General features: G+C 52.2%; 4 protein-coding genes across 4 annotated transcripts; 2 read left to right on the top strand and 2 right to left on the bottom strand.

Moving 5' to 3' along the window:
- Positions 1 to 4259: 4259 nt before the first annotated feature.
- On the bottom strand, positions 4260 to 4760 carry TGAM01_v202321 (hypothetical protein; the record flags this gene model as incomplete). The annotated part of the gene is made up of 1 exon (XM_018810503.2): positions 4260 to 4760. One exon carries the CDS (start codon positions 4758 to 4760, stop codon positions 4260 to 4262), a length of 501 nt encoding a protein of 166 aa, XP_018656272.2.
- Positions 4761 to 7142: 2382 nt separating this feature from the next.
- On the bottom strand, positions 7143 to 7847 carry TGAM01_v202320 (hypothetical protein; the record flags this gene model as incomplete). Its single annotated transcript, XM_018810502.1, has 1 exon — positions 7143 to 7847. The coding sequence occupies one exon, from the start codon at positions 7845 to 7847 to the stop codon at positions 7143 to 7145; it is 705 nt and encodes a 234-aa protein (XP_018656271.1).
- A 6209-nt stretch (positions 7848 to 14056) lies between these two features.
- On the top strand, positions 14057 to 15568 carry TGAM01_v202319 (hypothetical protein; the record flags this gene model as incomplete). Its single annotated transcript, XM_018810501.1, has 3 exons — positions 14057 to 14128; positions 14214 to 14425; positions 14497 to 15568. 3 exons carry the CDS (start codon positions 14057 to 14059, stop codon positions 15566 to 15568), a joined length of 1356 nt encoding a protein of 451 aa, XP_018656270.1.
- A 3945-nt stretch (positions 15569 to 19513) lies between these two features.
- On the top strand, positions 19514 to 21508 carry TGAM01_v202318 (elongation factor 1-alpha; the record flags this gene model as incomplete). Its single annotated transcript, XM_024548974.1, has 4 exons — positions 19514 to 19555; positions 19834 to 19896; positions 20201 to 20339; positions 20400 to 21508. 4 exons carry the CDS (start codon positions 19514 to 19516, stop codon positions 21506 to 21508), a joined length of 1353 nt encoding a protein of 450 aa, XP_024406377.1.
- Between the last annotated feature and the right edge of the window lie 70 nt (positions 21509 to 21578).

Raw genomic sequence — 21578 nt, 5'->3', positions numbered from 1 at the left:
CAGTCGCTCTGCTTGAACGGTTAAAGCCCTTTCGTCATCTGGAAGGATCGCTGGCCCAAAAACAAGAGCAAAACGGACATGGATGGCTGCAGCGCCACGACAACGCAGCGCGCTCACTCACACCAACAACACGTCGAGGCACACTCTGGGGCCAATGGACTCGTCCGATTGCGGTGAGAATGAAGCAAAGCATGCAGTCCCTGATGAGTTGTCCCCCGTCTCATGTGGTCAGGCCAAACAACGCTTGCCGAGTCTTGCTCTCCATCCCCATCACAGCCCAGAAACGGTAGAACCCAACGGTGCAGTAGGTCCCAGAAGGAGAAGAAGAATAAGCCTGAGCGGCTGAGACGCGAATCGAGCCTATCACGGACTCCATCGTCCCGGCGGATCGGACCCCGGCCCCACCGCAGGCCATGAAGCGGAACGACGGCGGCGCTCCATGTGGCTTTTCTTACATGTACGAGCATGTACCAAGGGCTCCGTAAGCTGCCTCGTGATCTCGCGTCTCTCCAGGAGGACCACCGGGATGCCCAAATGTGGTATCAAGAAAACGTGCCAGCAGCTGAGTCGTTGTCCCCGGCCCCATTCCGATGTACAGGCAAGGCAAAAAGGAGCCATCCAGGCATGAATGCTTTTACAGCTTGCATCTGCCATGCCCTGCTAGGCCATACCATGCCATGCCATGCCATGCTGTGCTGCGCTGTTCCTGTGTCTGTGCCAAGATCTCTGCTCAAGTGTCGAACCAGAACGCCGCATGCTCGTCCAAGGGTGGATTCCCGAGATTCGCCTTCATGTCATTGTCTTGCTTCTGCCCCCATTCCAGACGAACCACTTGCTAGACAGGAGTGCGTTGTTCAGCGTGTACTGTAAGCAGCGACCCTTCTCCCCGTCCAGGCCCGCTCCTCTCGCCACCAGACTGATGGGCCGCGATGTCTTCTCCAGCTACGGAGCACGACTAGTGTTAGCTTATCGGCGGCTCCCTTTCGCACCGCCCACCCTTGTCTCCGTCTCCATCTCCCTTGTCTGTGTTGTGTGTCGCCAGGTTTCAACTCACTGAATGCCTGTCGTCCCTTTTTCATCTTGTTGAGCGGTAAAAGCAAGTCGTATTATCGAAAACAGAAGGAGAGGGAAAAAGAAAAGAAGAGCGGCTGCAACAAAACTGCAGCCACTTGCCGCAGACAGAGCGTAGTAGTAATAGGCGCTCAATTCGGGGAATTTTCTCTCTTTCTCCCGGCCTCGCGCCAGTGCGTTAATCGTTAGTGTCCTTTTTGCCTTCTTTTGGGTGACAGCTAAAGGCTAGTCCACAATGACAGCCAGGGGGGGAGAGAAAAGACACAGAAGATGGATGGGAGGGTCCGTCCTCTTCTCCGTATAGAATGCTACTCCGTCCAGAGCAATGATGCAAACATTGCTGCCCACTGCGTACGAGTAATACTAGCTGGTAGCACTAGCATACTTGTAGTGCTGTACGAGTAAGAGTACGGAGTAAGTTTAGGGCGAGCATTGTGCTGCACGAAGCTCAATGGAAGGTGGAAACCCGCATCGAACAAGTCCTGGAACGTCGTTCTGAGGAGACGCCCCCCATTCCACGGGGCCGCCCGTTCCTGAGCTAGAAAGGGCCACTTCGTCCAGCGTAGGATTCAAACTCTGCCCACGCCCCTCCCCACTCGCGCGGTCATGGCAATTGCCCGCTCGCTGGCACTGCGATGGTCCCAAGAAGTAATGAAACGTCGCCTCTTGTTGCTTCGCGCTCTCTCGATAGTGCTTGTATACCTACTCCCCGGCTAACAACCGAATAGGGGGGGAAAGCGGACAGCAGGGGTTGAGGCTCTTCTCGGGACCCGGGCCGTGCACGTCATCAACTCGCCTCTTCTTGTCTCTCGCTCTCTCTATCTTGCCGCTCAACGGTTTCAAACAAAGCAGGGAAGTCTGAAGCTAGCCACGGGTTCCATGCGCGCTATGAGCGAGTGTGTTGTGTGTGTGTTGTGTGTGCGTGTTGTGTGTGTATGTGTGTGCGAGTGTGTGCGTGCGAGTGCGTGCGAATGTGTGCGAGTAGATGCCCCCGTACCGCACTCGTACAAGTGCATATTGCCCCCATCTGTGTGTGGGTTGATGGGCGTGTGCCCGTGTGATATGCGCGTGTGAACTGTCAGATTCCTTCCCAGAGAAGCTGCAGAGTGTCGTTCGGAAGCCCGTGTATCGCTTCTGGAATGCCGTGCCGAGCAGCAGCGGCAGTATGATGTGTTTGCAAGCTGCTGCTGGCCCTCGTCCAGTTTGCCATTTGGCTCTGCTCCACAGTCTTTATGGCCTTTGCTGGCAGTCCCCAGTCCCCAGCCGGCAGCCCAACGCATCTTCCAACCCAACGTGTGGCCTTCTAGAAAGACGATGGGCTGTCCTGCATGGCCATGGTCTCCAGCTCATCCCCTACCCTTGCACTTGCACAAGACCCTGTCGCCTTGGTCCCCACCGCCTTAGCCCACGACGACGACGCCCAAGTTGTTGCACGTTGGGCCAACCCTAAAAAACCATTAGGTTCGCTCTCAACACCAAGCAGACAGTACCACGCCTTTCTCGCCGTCCTTATATCCTGGGTACTTTGTAGTCGCATCGTCTTCGGCTCGGCAAGGCAGAGACTTTGCCCTTTTCCGATAAACCTTGCACCCTTCGCTCAACCCTTCTCGAAAGGCTTCCGCAAGGCTTCCGCCGTCTCGTTTCTCGTCCCGCGTACCGCTTGCTAGCGTCCCCGAGAAGCCTCGCAGTCTCACACCCATCCCGCCAGCCGCATCCTCGCCGATACAAGCAAGGCAAACACTAGGAGGGAAAACAAAAGAAAAGAGACAGCCACCCCTGTCGATCTCACACCCAGGTAAAGACAAGAAAAATTTCCTGCAGGGGCCAACAGAGTGCTTTCAGGGGGTAGACTGACCGCCTTGGATAGACCGCAAAATCGCCCCAGCAGACACAGCAAGAATCAAGCCCAGACAGCTAAAAAGCCACGCGAGATCCCTGCAAACAGGCGGCGAGCTGTGCAAAAGGCCTCTCACCGGTTCGGTGTGGAAACTGTTTAAAATAACAGACCGTTCCCGCAACTCCGTCCACTTTTTCCTTCCTTCATCCAACAAAGAAACGGTGCTATCCAGCAGTCGTTCATAATCAGACCTCTCCTTCCGTTTTCCGAGCTTCCGACGTCTCTATCCAGTCTCTTTTTGTTTTCTTCACCTCGCTGCTACCATCAACAGCATCAACAACAACACCATCTTCTTCTTCTCTCCTTCTCACAAATCAAAATGCGTGGACCATACGACACCACTGGCATCATCAAGCCCAACTCTCCTCAGCCACCAAAGCCCAAATAATGACTTCGATTCTTGGGCCGGGCACTTTCTTTTTTTGATTGCTTTTCCCTATGTTTCGCTTCATGACACGCTGTACCAGTCAGGTAACAATCCCCCTCCCTGTCCGCATTGTTGATAATCAATGTTTGCTGACGGCCCCTCTTTCTAGGTGTCTGTTTTTAATAATAGTAATACGTCGACCGGGCCAAGCTTTCGATACTCATCAAGCTTGAAGAACTCGGCGCTTCTTGGCAACTGCGGCAATCTCCTTTCGACTCTTGATATAATATTTGGGGAGGGGGTTTTTTTTTTTCGGATAATGAATTGGGTATAATGAGAACAAGAGAGGGAAAATAGACTGGGAAAAAAGGGTCGGGAGCTATCCGTTATTCACCCTGCGGACGAAAAGGCAACGCCGCGATATTAGAGATATACTCATCCACATGAGCCCCCCATGAACTGGGTAATAATTCTTTTTGTTAAATAACGGGCGCCACCGTCGCCACATGCAATGTTAATGTCTATCTGTTGAATATTCTCGTGTCAGGAACCTTGTGTGATGTGATATGACGAATAGCAACAGACAAGAAGAATGGGGAACGATAACTTTGAGTCCTACCTGTTTGAATAAGCCCAAAGGCTGCACCTCTGTGGCTTGTCTTGAGCGCATACCTCACTCAATTGGCGTTGGTGATGTTGGTGTGGCCATGGTTGGCCCCAGACGACGTTGAGGCTGCTCCTGTTGGCTCGCCCCTCGTTGGGCAAAACACAAAAGCAGCGTGTACAATGTACAGAGTGCATAGCACAGAGTATAGAGTATCGCAGGCGGGGAGAGGACAAGTGAAGACACAGACACGGAGAGAGCGAGAGAGAGAAAGAGAGAGAAAGAGAGCCGAGCTGTGACCAGTGGAAACGGAGACGTCGTCAGCGGCCGTGAGTGGGGAAACATGGCTTCCGGCGAAGTGGGACTTGATGCTGCCGGGTCGGCATCGGAGCCTCTTCCAGTAGGGCACCGGGGCGTGACATGCTGGGCCCTTGGAACGTGGTGATTGCTGCCCACCGGTCCATGAGATGGGCAAGTATGGGGGGCGCATGGGCCTGCCGCATGGTGTTACATGGGCAGAGGCTGGAGAAACTGGGGGGCTGCAAGCGCTGGCCATCCATCCGTCCCTTTGCACCCATCACTTCTGGATCTGGCTGCGCTTGGCTTGGCCGGATTTGCCCATCTCGGTGGCCCGGGCCTACTACTGCAACAGTGGCATGGGCAATGTGGATGTTGGTGGATGTTGTGGACTTGTCTGCACCAATGCTGTAAGTGCGGAATGCGGGACGGCGCACGTCTAGATCTTTGACACGCGCACTAGAAGCCGGGACGAAGCTTTGGATTTGGCCTGGCGTGCATCCATCTCTGTACGCCCATCCCATCGCCGTGTGTCCATCCGCGTGCGTCTTGTGTCTACTCCCCTGCTGCATGGCCGTCAGCTGCGTGTGTATATGTATGTATGTCTTGCAACATGAGGCGAGGTGGCAGCAGCACTTGTGCTTGGTAGGGAGTGGTGAAGACAAACACATGATTCTTACCTAGCCTGTCCTATCCTGGCTTTGCTGCACCGTCCGGGGCCATGCCGTTGAAAACTGAGAGCAAAGGGGGCGAGCAGAGAAGAAGAATGGACGAGGATGAGAAAACACAGGCCAGGCGAGTTTGGCAGACGGGCTCTGGGCTCAGCTTCAGCGGATGATGCGTCCTTTTATACCGTAAAAGCCCTCCTCCCCCTCCCCTTTTCTTTGTCTCTCTCCTTGGGCTGCAATTGTGATGGCTCGCAAAATTGCGGCATGATTCCGGGCCACTGCTGAGGTGACTTTTCCCGTTCCGTGATGTTCATCCCGGGCACCAAAACGCTCTTGTTGGCTGTGAGCAGATGGCATCTGATGGTGGGGTTTTCGGGCCATCCCTCCAATCCAGATCGGTAGTATCCATTGGAAATCCATTTGGGAATCCCGTCATGCGAAGAGGTGGTGGGGGCGGGGTTGTGATTTGGCATGCAGAAAAGAGGATCGAGGGTCAAGAGTAAGAGGAAGAGTAAGAGGAAGAGGAGAGGAAAAGGAATGGAAGCAGAAGAGAAAGAAGAAGCCCATCTTCATGCAATGCATCCCAGGCAAGTCCGCACCTTCCTCCCTCGCTTATAAGCCCCTCATCTTGCCCTCGCCTACCTTTTTCGACGTCTCTGCAGGAAAGCAAATAGAGAACGCGAGACGATGCAAGGCAAATCAAGGAACAAAGACTTTCATGCCGTCATTCCTTTAGAAACACCTTCCTCTTGCTCTTCTTGGCTCGCGAAAATATTTGCCGTCGTGTCCGGTGTTTTTCGTGTTCTAGACCTTCCCAAGTACGAGGTGCTACGAGCTGCGATACAACCTTGGCTGGAGGGGCTGGCCATAATGGGGTATATTTTTAATTAATTTTTTTTTGTTTGATTTTCCCTCCTTTCTCAGCGACGATCGAATGCACTCCAACGCTCCTGATCCCTGCTGCCATTCTCTGCAGACAATCCCCGGTACCTGCATTGCGGTCCAAAATGCCTCCCACGTCACTTTGCGCGTGGCCACGCCTCCTCATTCAGCAATCATCAGCTGATTTGCCCGTCACCTTGGCTGGCGGTTCTGCTGCAGAAAAAAAATGTGATTAAGTCCAGAGGCATGGCGTGTGTGTACACAAGTGCGTGCTACTGCCATGGCGCATCAGTATTGGGTGCCGCCGTTTTTGCGATGCCTCGGTGATTGGTCTTTGCTACTGAACTGAGCTGGATGGACTGGACTGGATTGGACTTGATCCGGACGCCACCAACAGCAACTTGGCTGAAATACAGCAAGCAGATCTTTGCAGCATCTGAGCAGGCACATCCAGACAGACACAGACAGATGTTCATGCTGGTTTCTGCATCATCCCGCCGGCCTCTCCTCGCATCCTTGCCTTTGGTCTCTTTGCAAAACCAGCCCGACGGCCGCCGCAAACCCCCTGCCTGGCCTTAAACGCAGCCCGTTCCGAATAGGGGTGGTGAACATGCCGCTTCTGCAATAACGCTGCCTGCCAGATGGCCGTGCTCCGCTGTGCCAGCGAATAGAATCCGCACACAATTCGGCGGCTTGCCGCTGTCTGTCACACCAACGACCTGCCGCCGTGACTTGGCCCTGCCTCGGCCGTTGGAAATCCTGCCCTTGAACACAGAACGGCCTTGTTTGGGATACACAACAGCGTGTGCCTGATGGATTGCGGCCAAAGCGGTTGACAAACAAACAGACGGACGGGCGCTCTCAATGTCTCTTGTCAACACCAGGAAACAAGTGCATCTTGGGAGCTGATGGACAAGAAAAAGAACTGCTTAACATCCATCTTCTGTTGAATTTCCCATCTACAATCGACATCACTGCGAACAAGAACAAAATTTGTTGGACCTGCTGCCAACAAGCTTCATTCCTCCTATGCTTCATGACACGCCGAGACTGTAACACAACAACGCTGCGAGGCAATACAGACGTCTATACACACAGACAAACTGACAGAGAGAAAGACACAGACAGACAAACGAACAAACATTTTTTTTCCCGTCTTTTCTCTCTTTCTTCTTCAGATTTCCCTCTCGTTCCATTCTCCTTCGAGCTGCTGATGCAGTGCTCCCATTTACAACACAAGATGCCAAGCAGCTTAAAACCAAGTGTCTTCCCACATTGATACCAGGCTTGCCATATTCCTTTGGGCAGCACACAAATAACCCCCATCCCCCTCCTCTTCTAGGAAACTTCAGCCATTTATCGGATCAAGATGCCCAACATGGCAAGAATGCAAAGCACAGTGCCCTCCTCAGCATCAGTGTCGCCGATGAACCCAACGTGGCCACTTCCGTAACAAGCATAAATAATGGGCGACTCGCTGAAGTCGGTGATTGGTCCTGGACGAGGCACCCACTCCTCGATAACCGAATCCTGCGAGGGCAGATACCACGACTCATTCTTTTGCACCCCATACAGATGAAGAGCCTTCTGGCTATACGAGGTCAGAAGTCCAGGCTTGAGAGTCGAAGTAATTGCTCCTTCGTTCAGACTCAACGTGGTGCGGTGGAAGGAGCCGGGTTCCCAGGGGAGGTCCCAGGTTTGCTTGAAGGTCTTCTTCAAATCATCTACCCTTGAGGCGGCAAACAGGCCGCCAAAGAGGACGATGCCGCCGCAAGCAGCATAAACCGTTAGCCTCTGGTTGATTATCTCGCTGTTGGGGCGAGCGATGCCGCCGTCGGCTATAAACACCGCGTGTGGCTGACTGCACTGGGTGAAGAGACTGAATGCTTTCTCAGCCGTGTTGGCGTGCCTAATTGTTGCTCTTTCGAAAAACTCGTTGAGAAGTCGTGCGTGAGAACTCTGGAAGTTGTTTTGGGTTGTTTCGTCGGCAAGAGTGAGCACGAAAATGATGGGCTTGACGCCTGGTGGAAGAATAGGATTTGAGTATATCGGCGCACTCATTTTCATTCACCATTTACCTATTTATTATTCTTTTCTGTTGAAGTGGCTAGACGCAGCGGGCAAGTCTTATGGTTGGAGGTGACGAGCAAGAGAGGCTTGTGCGAGACAATAAGAAGATCTGGCTGAGATTGAAGGCAAGTTTCCTTGGAGGCTGCAATGGATGGATTGAGAATCTGGAGAAGAGGAAATAGAAGTCGAGTGGACTGGCGAAGAAAAGCAAGCGCAATGTGAAGATGGTTGACCGGTATTTATGGTTCGGATATTGGAGCACAGAGTCTGAGGAGCTGTTTATTTCGTTTCTTTTTTTTCTCTCCCTCTTCTTATCATGCCCTCCTACCCAGCTTCGCGTGCAAGTCAACATCCGATGTACTCACTGGACATGGTCAAGGCCACCTCGCCGTTTATCAAAGACATGGGTTGCACACCCTGAGCCGCCTGTCTGCCGTCTCGTTATATTACCTACTAGTGCCGTGCGACCATAATACACCTGCAACTCGCATATTGTTTGTGTTACCACAGCGCCTCCACCGCCTAAATCATACCGGTGAGGGAGGCAGTCCCTGTCTAAGCAGGCCTACGACGCAACCGCCATGTAACAGCGTACGCAGGCGTCGTTTACATTCAGCAGCATCTGATTTGCCTGCAAGGCAGATTACGATCTATGTGTTGCCGAGTAACGACTTGCTGTCGAGTGGAAGAAACAACAAGGTCACTCGAAGCTCTTAATAGCACTATGGAATATGCCCGCAAAGAGATTTGTTATGTCAAAAGATTTTCTTGGCCCGCCAGCAACCTCACCACTACCTACATAGGTACCTAGGGACTGTGTCGGTGCGCGCACACACAATATTCTAGTGAGCAAACAAAATCAAAGGCTGGTAGAGAGGCTGGCATGACATGTTGAGCTGAGAAGTCAGTTACATACTCCACCAGACTTATGCGGTGCCATCCAAGGCGGCGGTGACTCTCGCAAAAGCTCAAGCAGTGGCCCACCGTAGAGGATCTAGACTACGCCGGTGGCTGAGTAGACGGCAGCAGCATGTTATTTTTGCTTTGCTTTGCTCTGCTTTGCTCTGCTTTGCTCTGCTTTGCTCTGCTTTGCTCTGCTTTGCTCCAGTCCCTCTCCCGGCGTCGCACAAGCAGCGCATAATGGCGTGTTAGAAATCAGATATATGGGCTCTCATTTGGTTGTTGAGAGCCCCCCCGCCCCAGAGTCATGCAATGCAACCTGCCCCAAGGTCGGTAAAAGCTTCTGACTATGGCCCTCTTCCCACCACCTTCATCCGACCGGTGTGAAAGGAAGACTACAGTACATGACAAGGAGATCCAGGGGAGGACGAAAAGCTCGGCGCTTCTGCCTAATAGTGCGGCTTACAAGGAGGTAGAAACAAGACCACCATGCTGCCTCTGCACTGAATGGAGGCCATGGCTAATATGACAGGCATAACACTAAACTCCATCTACCTATATACCATATAGATACTACGCCTCGACTGAGCGGCTAGAGATGGAAGCAGTCTTGAGAGAGGAGCAACCCGCCAAGTACGGTGACGTAGGCGAGCTTTCAAAGGAAAGGCGAGCCATCCGTTCGAGCAAACCTCTAAGCAGTGACTATCCAATGCAAGCCACATGGTATGGGTGAGGCTTTTGAGACTCTTACTGGCCCTGGGCCCTGCTTGGGGGCGAAGCACCCCTGGAGAAGCTGCCCACCTCTTCGGGGTCTCTCTCCTCATGTGATTCAGTTGAGTTGATCTACTATTAGATGGTTCACGCACAGACAGAGCGAGCAAGCCTGAACAGGGGATGCTGCTTGCATGATGCTGCCTGCTTGCATGCCTGCAACTCGGACGTACTTGTCCGGAAGAAAAGCATAGGTACTAGTACTATTCGTAAGAGAGGAACAGGTGCCCATCCTCGTATAAGTGAGGATGCGTGAATGGCGGTGGAGACTGGTGAGGCGGCCATCCCCAGGCCCGCACCGGTGTGCTGGGATGTCAACAGCATAGCCAGAGACAAAGAGGATAGGAGGAGGAAGAAAGGCCTATTCTGAAACCATACCCCACGCTTGATTGTATCATTCGCAAGTACATCGCTGGCCATGGGCCAGGACCACAGAGGGGGGAATAAACGCCACACGCATTCTTCGGCCTTCGCTCTTAACGAGCTCTTTAATCTCTTTTATGATATGTGAGCTTGGAGACACAAGCCTGTGGGGGTTTGGAGACCTAATTCAGGCTCCCTCCCTCCCTTTCCCTCCCCCCCAAAGCAAGTAGTATTGTCTTGGGCCACTCAGATGCTGCACCTCGCACACCGGATGATTCCTTTGCATTATCCCAGTCCAAGGTAGTCATTTCTCATATTTCTTTGCCCGTCTCTCAGCCTCTATTGGTTTCATATGTAAGGGGAAAAAATAGTAGCCATGATAGAGGTTTTCATAACTTCGAATTCAACGGCATAGTCAGAAGCAGCAGTCGCAATCATGTCCATCATCCAGCTCAGCTTTGTGGGGTTCTAGCTGGCTATCGTTTCGACAAATACATGTCCCTGCCTAGCACACCATACGGGGGGTGAGAAATCCTCCGCTGAGATCTGATTCCCGCTCCCGTTGGTACGCGCTAATACTTTTCTGGCCGTTCTTCAGAGCAAGGATAAAGCAAACAATTGTGGCATCATGTAGTCCTTGGTCCAGAGCAGTCTCCGATCTAAATGGGAGCCAAGCATTTCGGCCATCGGACAAGGGTAATAGCCCAAGCTAATATCAAATCATTGGCCCTGCCGTCATTATCATTGGCTCCCAGCACCACCACGCCGCCACCACGCCACCACCACGCAGAGCCGTGGGCTGGAATCGCAATAGTTGCAAATCTCGGCTGGAGCTGTCCGCGGCCCGCAGCTATCCATGAAATCAACCGTCGGGCACGGGCCCTTGCGGCTGCCTCTGCGTTTGTGCGAACAGCTTTCGGGCAGCCCGTACACCGTCTTGCCTTGCGGAAGAGAGTGTGCCTCCCTTGGAGCAGAATAAACGAGCCCTTGCTTTTTGCTCAGAGCAGGACTCTCATAAGATGTTGTAGGTCTTGCTGGTTGTCTCTCTCCATCCTCCTCCTTGTTAGTCGAGTCTGGTGTAGAAAGACCTGTATAGCATGTTTCCCATCGTCTCAATAGGTACATGTATTGATCCTACACCAAGCCTTGGAAGGTGGCACGCTATTCAGACCACAAAAATAGGGTTCTCAGCCGGGATACGATCCGTGGGTTCTCCATATTCGGAGATCGGAAATTGGCATGCACAAGGTACCCGAAAGCTCTCGCAGCTATGCCTTGATGGAGTTTGGCGAGCCCCGGCCGCTTTGTTTTGAGATACTTGCGTTTGAGGGAGGCGTGGTCAAGATTCGAGGCGTGTTACTTGTGTTGATCGTACCTTCATGTATCGCATAGAGGATGGGGAGTTGTCAATGCGAGCTGGATGCCACAATCCTTTGTCTAAGCCGAAATGATGCTCGTATTAGTCGAATCCAGCTAGGATGGGTGCATACTGAGGCCTCTTTGCAGCTTTTAGAGCGCTTAGAGTAGCATAGCGAACAAGGTTGCTGCAGTGGCGCTGTCCGCTATTAGTTGTCGTGGAACAATGTTTGCATGCGGCACGGTATATTGGATGGCTGGCAAGGACCCGCGGAGTGGAACGATGTCGTCTGGTTACCGGAGCCGTTGCTGGATGCCTGAGCATGTATGGGTGTGAGAGTATCAGCATGTCATTTGGCGTAGTGCTCCACCTCCACCTTCGAATGCCCTCCGCAGATGCATTTTCAGCTTGGATTAGCCGCACTAGACAGTTGTTGCTAGGAACCATGGAGTTAGGATTCCAGGTACTGCCGTGAATCAAGGCAGCAAAGATTTTTGCCAATGCCAGGGTCGTAATAAGCACCCACGCGGTCGAGGCGAGTCTAGGGCCCTCGCTACGGCTCATAAGTCTGCGAATTAGATGAAGAGCCCAGGCCATTGATCCAGGGGTGATTTGCCCGGTGTAGTTGATATATCCTGCCACAGGCCGGAAGCTGAGTTCGTGGCTATTGTATGTATCGTTCTAGTGTGTCCTCTCGGCTGGCTTTAGCTTTCCGATAATGTCCTTAGCCTCATCAACGAGTCAGAGAGGCAGAAGCCGCCCTCAGCTCTGAAATGGCATTTTTGACAAAGCACAGACATGATACCATTGTGGCTTGCTGTGGGGAGGCATGTCGAGCCGAACATCGAGCGTCATGATATCAAAAATGGTGAGAGACATGTGGTTCAACTCGTCCCTCTCAAATGTCGTGTGGATCAATGCAGGTCTCAGAATCCGACCGAAGGCCATTGCATGAGGCTTGTGAGTGAAATGATACACTGCCAAAGTCTCCGGGACTATGCAAACTTCCTGTGAAAGTGCCCGAGAAGCCATTGTACCGCAGTAATAGTGCGGCCCGTCGTCGAGCTGCCACTGCGTCATCTAGACGGGAAAATTCAAACCTCCTCATCGGCCGTAACTGCGGCCAGCTTGACCGATATTGTTTGGTTGATAGGCCTCTCTCAAGATCAACGCGGGGGATAGTCGAAGTCACAATGGCATTGTCTTGTTCCATTGATGGGGGCTGAATTGTGTGTCCCATGTTGTTCTAGATACCTTGCATCCAATACAGGACGGCTATGGATGGTAGAGTACTGAGCCGCGTGTGGTATTCAGGTACTAGTAGCTGTATGAGGGAGGACAATCATCCCTTCTGTGTGATGAAGTCTGTATAATTCAACACGATGTATTGCACGGGCACGCGTCTGTGCGTTTTGCATCCTTTCATCTTTTCATGTTTTCATCCGTGGATGGGGGGTAGGCTGTGGCCTCTTCTTCGGGGCGTGATCTTGCAGGCCGAGGCACGGAGATTGCTGGCGGCATCTACCCGCATCTTGGGGCCTTACGACAGCAGGCCTAGGCTCGTTCATTGCGTTGGTGGGTAAGTACATGTACCAGGATATCGCAGTCTCGAACTGGTTGGCAAGACTGAGAGGCGGAGGACAGCCGCAGAAAGTGAACGGACGGGTAGTGAGACGCAAGCTCCCGCAGCCTGAGCTCCTAAGCGTCCTAGGACAGCCTCGCAGAAACAACTAGCAGTATGTAGTAGTAGTAGTAGTAGTAGTAGTAGTAGTAGTAGTCGTAGTAGTAGTAGTAGTAGTCGTAGTAGTAGTAGTAGTAGTCGTAGTATATTCAAGCCAAGGAACACAAAGATGGTGGGCCGGCTTGTCGGATGGATCACTTGAGATCAGCCGCATGTGTCAAAGCGCCACAGGAGAACGGCCTCTCTCACCGTCGTATTGGCGTATTTGTAGCATTGCATTGCATTGCGTATTCCTCCACAACATGGCTATGCTATCGTAAGCCGCAAGCAATACTGGCCAGCAGTAGCTGAGAACCATGTCCCCGGGTTCCTGCCCAAGGCGGGCCATCGGCCGGAGGAGCATCTGCTGCGATATTGCTCCATCTCCATACAAGCCGTATGGATTCCAGCAATTCGGGGCAACTCATACCAGGCGGCGCGATCAAAGCTGCCGTTACGTGCTTAGCGCGAGGTACTGCTGCGACGCTGCGGAGCAGGGGGTCGCACCTCCAAGCAAGCGTCCCTTGTTGGTATTACAGTAAGCTTAGAGCGGCCGTCAAGTTTCAACTAATCATATCATCTGTTTCCTCCAGGGCCCGAGTCGCACGACCAACACGCTCGCCAGCAGCGTCGGATTCAGTGTGGGGTCCGGAATGGACTTCTGGCCTCTTGCTCTGTGCATGCAAGCACGGGAAGCGCGGGAAGAATGGAGTGGCACTTGCTGGACTGCCGGGACGAAACTCGAGAGAGTGAGAGAGAGTTGCGCTAGACTTGGCCGTGTTTATTCTTGGCTCTTTTGGCTTCCGCTGGCGGATCGACCTTTCCAGGGTGGTGGGTCTTGACCTGAGAGCTCAACTTGCTGGCCACTGCTACTTACCACTACTACTACTACTACTACTACTACTACTACTACTACTACTACTACTACTACTACTACTACTACTACTACTACTACTACTACTACTAATATCAGGAGTAGTAGGCACTCTTTGATTCTTGTGTTTCGTTGTCCACATATCTTCTCTCGCTGCTCGTCTCCGTGGTTGTACAGACTCATAACGTGTTGGTTGGCCGTGTCGCAGCGACGCAATGGTAGCCGTCGACCCTGCCACGCGGAAGCGTGTGCTCCGGGTTATCATCGTTTCTCTTCTTCTAGATCTGGTCAGTCGCAACAGCGCAAACTGAGGCCTCTTCTCGGGCACCAGCCATACCTGCAGGGCAGATTGCTAATTTATGAGGAACCCAGATATCCTTCACATTCATCCTGCCCTTGTTCCCGAAACTTCTCGAGTTCTACCGAGATCGCGAGGCTCCTGACCTGATCGTCCATGGCAAACCAAACACCCTCCTGCAGCAGGTGCTCGGCGGACTGAATGCGTACAAGGCGTCCTTTTCGCGACCCATCGATTCCCGATATGACATTGTTCTTCTTGGTGGAGCGCTGGGGTCTCTGTTCTCGTGAGTGCTCAACCTATATATCTACATGTAGGTATTTCGAGGGGGCTACTGACAATAGAATGCGGTTACAGCATCCTGCAGGCCATCGCCTCTCCCATTATCGGTCGTTTCTCTGATCGCTACGGTCGCCGCTATGCTCTTTTGGCATCCATGTGCGGAAATGTTTTGTCTGTGCTGCTCTGGGTCATGGCAGTCGATTTCCGTACCTTTCTGGCCAGCCGAGTCGTGGGTGGTCTTTCTGAAGGCAATGTGCAGATTGCCACCGCCATGGCCAGCGACATATCGGACGAACAGTCACGAGGATCAACAATGGCAATCATCGGCGCATGCTTCTCGGTGGCCTTTACTTTTGGGCCCGGCCTTGGGGCGTGGCTGAGCAAGATTCCGATGACAAGCGCAAATCCATTTGCTGTGGCAGCAGGATTCAGCTTGTTCCTGATTACTACGGAGACGGTGTACCTGTACTTTTGTCTGCCGGAAACTCTTCCGTCTTTGGCCGGTAAGGAGAAGACTCAGGAGAAGCAGCCTAGCAAGAGCAATGTAGAATCCAAAGAGGTGGAGCGGACAAACTCACGCGTCTTGCTCTACGCTACGCATTTCGTCTTTCTCCTGTTCTTCTCTGGAATGGAGACGTCGCTGTCGTTTATGACCTATGACCTGTTCCAGTTTACCTCTGGGAGAAATGGACGGCTTCTTGGCTATATCGGTCTGGTGGCCTCTGTCCTCCAGGGAGGCGTCACCCGCAGGCTCTCCCCCCTCTTGTCTGTCCGTATTGGCACCATCGCCTGCTTCGCAGCCTTTGTCCTGCTCGGTCGTCTATCCACCATCGGCGGTTTATACGCTGCAGCGACATGCCTTGCTGTCACATCGGCGACGGTTGTCACGGGCCTCAATGCTCTCAGCAGCTTCGAGACTCGCGACCACGAGCACGGCGTCAAGCTGGGCATCATGCGAAGCTGGGGACAGCTGGGACGTGGGCTGGGACCAATTCTTTGCACTAGCGTGTACTGGTGGGCTGGCAGAGAATATGCGTATACTATGGGTGCGATGGGCGCTTTGGTGGTTGTCACTATTGCTTTTGCAGGATTAAAGACTCCCAAGGGATTGGTTCGAGCGAAGCCGAGCGAGAAGAAGGGCCAATAAAGGTCAAATTTCTTTTCCTTTTCCTTTATTTCTCTCTCCTTCTCTCTGCTCCTCTCTTTCCTAGATCCACTGATGGTGGCTCGCTTCTCATGAGACATGGTTGAGAAAGGGAAGTAGCAAGCAAGATGGGGAAATTGTCGAAATGATGAGACGACAGAGCACATACAGATGTTCAATACCGCGCAGGATGTAAATAAATATAGGGATGGATAGAAATGATGAATGAAGAGATAAGTTTCTCGATATATAGATGTAATTACATATAGCTACCTACTCAATACAGGCAGAGAGTCATTTTGCAAATTTCAAAAAGGCTGAGCGTGCGTGCCATCGTGAAAGCCCGAGGCCTCAGGTACGCAATCTGAGTGTATTCGTACAGTTGTACGAGGAAGGTACTTGCACTTAAATCGCACTTGTAACGGGGACCGGGTTCCTGTTATCATGACCATGTAAGCACATATCTAGAGGTAAATATCAAAGAGGACAGGCAAAAATACAACATCTCCAAGGCCTCTAGTTTCATTCACACGTGGGCGCAGAAAAAAAAAAGGGGAGTAGACGGAGCAGAAGGGGGAAAAAAGAAGGCTCAACGAAAAGTCGAACAGTCGCATGCCCGCACCCGGATTTGCACCAGGATCCTTGGCTGTCACCTACGCTGGGAGAATAGGAGTCCAACGAGTTGCTCTTACTCTATACGGGCGATGGCTGGAACCGCTAGACCATTCGGAATAGCAGCTCTTTTGTTGGAAGGGGAGTCCTGTATTTGGATATATAACGGGCAGGGCGAAAAAGACGGCAGCTGGCAGCTGTCTGGAGCTTGGAGGTGACACCGGTGACACGACTTTGCTTTTGGGGTCGGCTGTGGCCCAACAGGTGCTTTTCAGCGCTGCCAACGCCGTATCCGGGGGGCCATCATGGCCAAGACTACGCATATAGACAGACCCAATCTCGCTGTTGCTCCTAGGTAGGCATATAAGAAAAATCTTGTACTCCTCTCAAGAGCCTTTATTGCTGCGCGGCCTTGAAGGTGGTGGTTCTTTAACCTGGTGGCCATTGGGAGATGGTAGAATGCTGATATGGCTGCTCATCTCCAGGTTGCCCTGAATAATTGGTCATGCAGCTATAGACTATCCATTTGCCATATTCGAGAGACTCATTTCACCGTCGTTTGACGCAAATAGCAGTCTCAGCTGGATAGGTATATGTACTCAATTTCGCGAGGAAGAACCTGGGTGACTCAGCTTTGTCAATGTCAACTGATGAGCATTTTGGTGGGGGGGGGGGGGGGGGTGCTTCAGAAATGGCCATATAGTCGACTTACACGGAGAACAGAAACACATGTTCAGGTTTCCATTGGAGATAGTACCACCGGAAGTCGCTGTTGGGTTCCCCTTGGACGCCGGGCATGTGCTCTGTACTAATGGTAGGAGACAGACGGATTCTGCCAGAGCTGGATGTAAGCAAGAAGAGACAAAGCGAACTTCTCAAAGCAAGCTTCCTACAAAGGAGCCTTTCTTGTGACATTCTTCATTACATACATTAGAAGATATACGGCAAACTTATTTTGAGATACAGGGATTCGTCCTGTTAAGTGGGCTTCAGTTATAGTCTCCGTCCTTGTTTTTCACTCGTCAAGTTGCCACCCTACACTACCTAGGCAGATCTCGCATATATTCGGAAGAGTATGGGTGTGATTGACCTCTAGTTCTTTGATAGCAATGTTTGGCACAGACAGATGCTCAGCCTCAACTGGCTTTCTGCTCCAACTTGAAAATAGTAATGAAGAGTCACGCCGAGCTGCTCCTTGCTGGTAGCTCAACTTAAGCTTCAGCTATGCCAACGACGACGGGACGGATGGCTCCACCTCAGCTAAGAGACCGGTGCTAAACCGCTACAAGCTACTGCAAATGGGGCGCTCAATTGGCCTCCAGAGGCCGGGACAGTGTACCGGTACTACGGCCGAGGATGCCTCTTGAGCTAAGGCATCGTGAATCTGATTTTCATGGTTGAATGCATGTGGTGACAGGGAGGGAGTTGGGAAGCTATCGATATGGAGATCACGCATGAGAGCTGCCTGGAGCGGCGTACATGTACCCACATCTTGTATCGCCTCTCCCACAGCTTTTCATTGAGATACGAGCTCCATTCTGGCTGCGTATTCGGCTCGGAGTTTACACAAGAGGAAGATGGACATGTTTGATGACACCTTGATGAAAGAAGCATATGAAAATTTGCTGCGGTGGCGATGCGCAGGTGATGGATGGAAGGGATGGAACCGCATGAAGTGGGGTGGTTGGCGTTTCATAGTGGGCTTGGGTGAGGATGAATGGAGGGGCTGAGACGATATGGAGGGGTAATAGCGGGAAGAGTCGAGAAGAAAAAAATGAAGTTGAAGAGGCAAAAGGCTCTGGCGAGATTTGTTACAGGGGTCGCAGTATCAGGAGCTGCTGCATAGCGGAGCCAAGATGGAGGACAGAATGGATATCATACATGAGGATGATACGAGTTGCTGTTGCTCAGACGGCAAGACGGATACAGAAGATGGCTGATTGTTTGACACCCTGATGTCTTGATTTACCCTTTTCTCCTCTCAGTCGTGATACGCATTTGCTGCAAAGAATCGGATGCGGATTCTCAATTCTCACCTCCCACAGGCTCTCACCGCCGTTGACTCACTTGATGCTCCTTTGGTGTAACAAAGCAGAAAGAGATAGAAGAAAAGAGACACACACAGAGAAAGATAGAGAGATAGCAAGTAACAAGAGATAGCAAGTACCAGTACTTCAACGACGAGCAAACCTAAAAAAGCTCAGCGGCGAGTTGGGCAAAAACAGGCGCGCGCCAGCAGCCTGAGTGTGGGTGGATTGGGCAGTGAGAGGTCAGCCGCAAGAGTCTCAATGGTCTCAGCTTTTTCGCTGCTGAGACGCTTTAGGCCCGAAAGTCTTGAATTGTTTCTTGTCTCTTGTTGCTTGCTCTGTGTCATACCGAAACTGTATCGAAAGACAGGATGACGGTAGGCAATACGAGGCAAAGGATCAAGAGATGCCGATGACTCTACTATAACTGAGGCAAACAAGAGCGGTACCTCTCCAGGATGAGGATCGATGGTGGGTGTGGTGATGTACCCGTTACTTGGGCTTCATGGCAGTGCTGTATGCATGCGCTGTAGCCACAGCAGCACGTCCACTGGCCGGATTGAGGCCATGTGCACTGCATCTATCGGCTCTCTCCTGAACACACTGGGCCACCCATCTGATAGAACCGCCTAGGCTCAACAACAAATCCTGTCCGTATTGCCGTAGAAGGAAAAAAAAACTCTAGCCTCGAGTCAACAAAACTTACAGTACTGTACTTGTTCCCACCGTGATCATACCAGATCGCATGCCTAGAGCTCCTCGTCACAGCAGCCCATTGGCCTGCGGGTCCCAAAGCCACTAGAGGCGCTCAGGCCAAGGAAAAAAAAAAAACTAGCGGGTGTGCAGCAGAAAAAAAGATGAGCCGCAACGTGATTGGCTGGGGCTCGCTCGTTAGGGCTAGGCCACGAAGGCGGGCGCCGCTTTTTTTGCCCCTCCTCAGGCTTTTTTTTTTCTCGCTGGCTGCCCCGCGTGGCAGAAAAAAAAAAAGAGCAGTCTTAGCGCCTGCACCCCTCTCCGCCCACCACCTTTTAAGTCTCCTCCTCCCACCATCTGCTTTCGAATTTTTCTCTTCTTCTGCTCTTCGTCTCGCATACCCGGTTCAAGCATCCGATCTGCGAATTTGTATGTGCCGCCTCTCTTTTGCCCTCTGACGACGGTGATTCAGTCTTCCATCATCGGGAAGCTTCATCGCCATCGTCTTCGTCGTCTTCGTCGTTTGTGGAACATCACCAGCTGACTCTTCTCTCTGCAGACGTTCTAGTCAATAACTTTTGAAAAACTCCCACAAAACACTTCACAAACCGCCAAAATGGGTAAGGAGGAGAAGACTCACATCAACGTCGTCGTCATCGTAAGTTTGCAATCCTCATTCTTCTTGTCAGCGGCATTCTCTCTGCCGATGGTCCTGATGTGTATGACATTTTGCTAACAGTCATCGTCTAGGGGTTCGTATTTCTCCATCAGACAGCTTTCGATCGACTCAAATACTGACTTGCTACAACAGCCACGTCGACTCCGGCAAGTCTACCACCGTGAGTAACTCCCAATTCCTCGAGCCCAGTTGCCATCGACTCTGTCGGTCGGCGCGGGGTATCTCTTCATGAATGCATCCGGCTGACATTCCAATAGACTGGTCACTTGATCTACCAGTGCGGTGGTATTGACAAGCGTACCATCGAGAAGTTCGAGAAGGTAAGCTAATTTCACTACTTTTATCACTACGCTTTGTTGGCACAGTCGTGTGTCCGACAATCCTGTTCTCAGTCTTGTCAATTTTTCTCTCGCATCGTCACACCCCGCTCTACCTGTCTTTACCCCTCCTTTGGCACAGCAAAAATTTTCTGGCTGCCTTTGGTTTTTAGTGGGGTGCCAGCTTTTTTTTCTGGCAACCCCGCTAATCGCCTCTGTCCCTCATCCATCGTCTTAACAATTTGTTCACTCAATCGCATCTCATTTTCTCTGTGGTTCAATGTGCTGATCATGATTCAATCAATAGGAAGCCGCCGAACTCGGCAAGGGTTCTTTCAAGTATGCGTGGGTTCTTGACAAGCTCAAGGCCGAGCGTGAGCGTGGTATCACCATCGACATTGCCCTCTGGAAGTTCGAGACTCCCAAGTACTATGTCACCGTCATTGGTATGTTTTAGTATCCTCATTGGCATTTCAAAATCATGATACTAACGTGCCACTCTACAGACGCTCCCGGCCACCGTGATTTCATCAAGAACATGATCACTGGTACCTCCCAGGCTGACTGCGCTATCCTGATTATCGCTGCCGGTACTGGTGAGTTCGAGGCTGGTATCTCCAAGGATGGCCAGACCCGTGAGCACGCTCTTCTCGCCTACACCCTGGGTGTCAAGCAGCTCATCGTTGCCATCAACAAGATGGACACTGCCAACTGGGCTGAGGCTCGTTACCTTGAGATCATCAAGGAGACCTCCAACTTCATCAAGAAGGTCGGCTTCAACCCCAAGACCGTTGCCTTCGTCCCCATCTCCGGCTTCAACGGTGACAACATGTTGGCCGCCTCCACCAACTGCCCCTGGTACAAGGGCTGGGAGAAGGAGACCAAGGCTGGCAAGTCCACCGGCAAGACCCTTCTCGAGGCCATTGACGCCATTGAGCCCCCCAAGCGTCCCACAGACAAGCCCCTTCGTCTGCCCCTTCAGGATGTTTACAAGATCGGTGGTATCGGAACAGTCCCTGTCGGCCGTATCGAGACTGGTATCCTCAAGCCCGGTATGGTCGTTACCTTCGCTCCCTCCAACGTCACCACTGAAGTCAAGTCCGTTGAGATGCACCACGAGCAGCTCGTTGAGGGTGTCCCCGGTGACAACGTTGGTTTCAACGTCAAGAACGTCTCCGTCAAGGATATCCGCCGTGGTAACGTTGCCGGTGACTCCAAGAACGACCCCCCCATGGGTGCCGCTTCTTTCAACGCCCAGGTCATCGTCATGAACCACCCTGGCCAGGTCGGTGCCGGATACGCTCCCGTCCTCGATTGCCACACCGCCCACATTGCCTGCAAGTTCTCTGAGCTCCTCGAGAAGATCGACCGCCGTACCGGTAAGGCTACTGAGGCCTCCCCCAAGTTCATCAAGTCTGGTGACTCCGCCATCGTCAAGATGGTTCCCTCCAAGCCCATGTGCGTTGAGGCTTTCACCGACTACCCTCCCCTGGGTCGTTTCGCCGTCCGTGACATGCGCCAGACCGTCGCCGTCGGTGTCATCAAGTCCGTCGAGAAGTCCACTGGTGCTACCGGCAAGGTCACCAAGTCCGCCGCCAAGGCCGCCAAGAAATAAGCGATACCCACCATCATCAAAACCTGATGTTCTGGGGTCCCTCGTGAGGTTTCTCCCAGCGGGGCACCAT

This window comes from Trichoderma gamsii (assembly GCF_001481775.2).
Source record: "Trichoderma gamsii strain T6085 chromosome Unknown Scaffold_5.2, whole genome shotgun sequence".
Classification (NCBI taxonomy): domain Eukaryota; kingdom Fungi; phylum Ascomycota; class Sordariomycetes; order Hypocreales; family Hypocreaceae; genus Trichoderma; species Trichoderma gamsii.
This window is presented reverse-complemented; position numbering and strand designations above follow the sequence as displayed.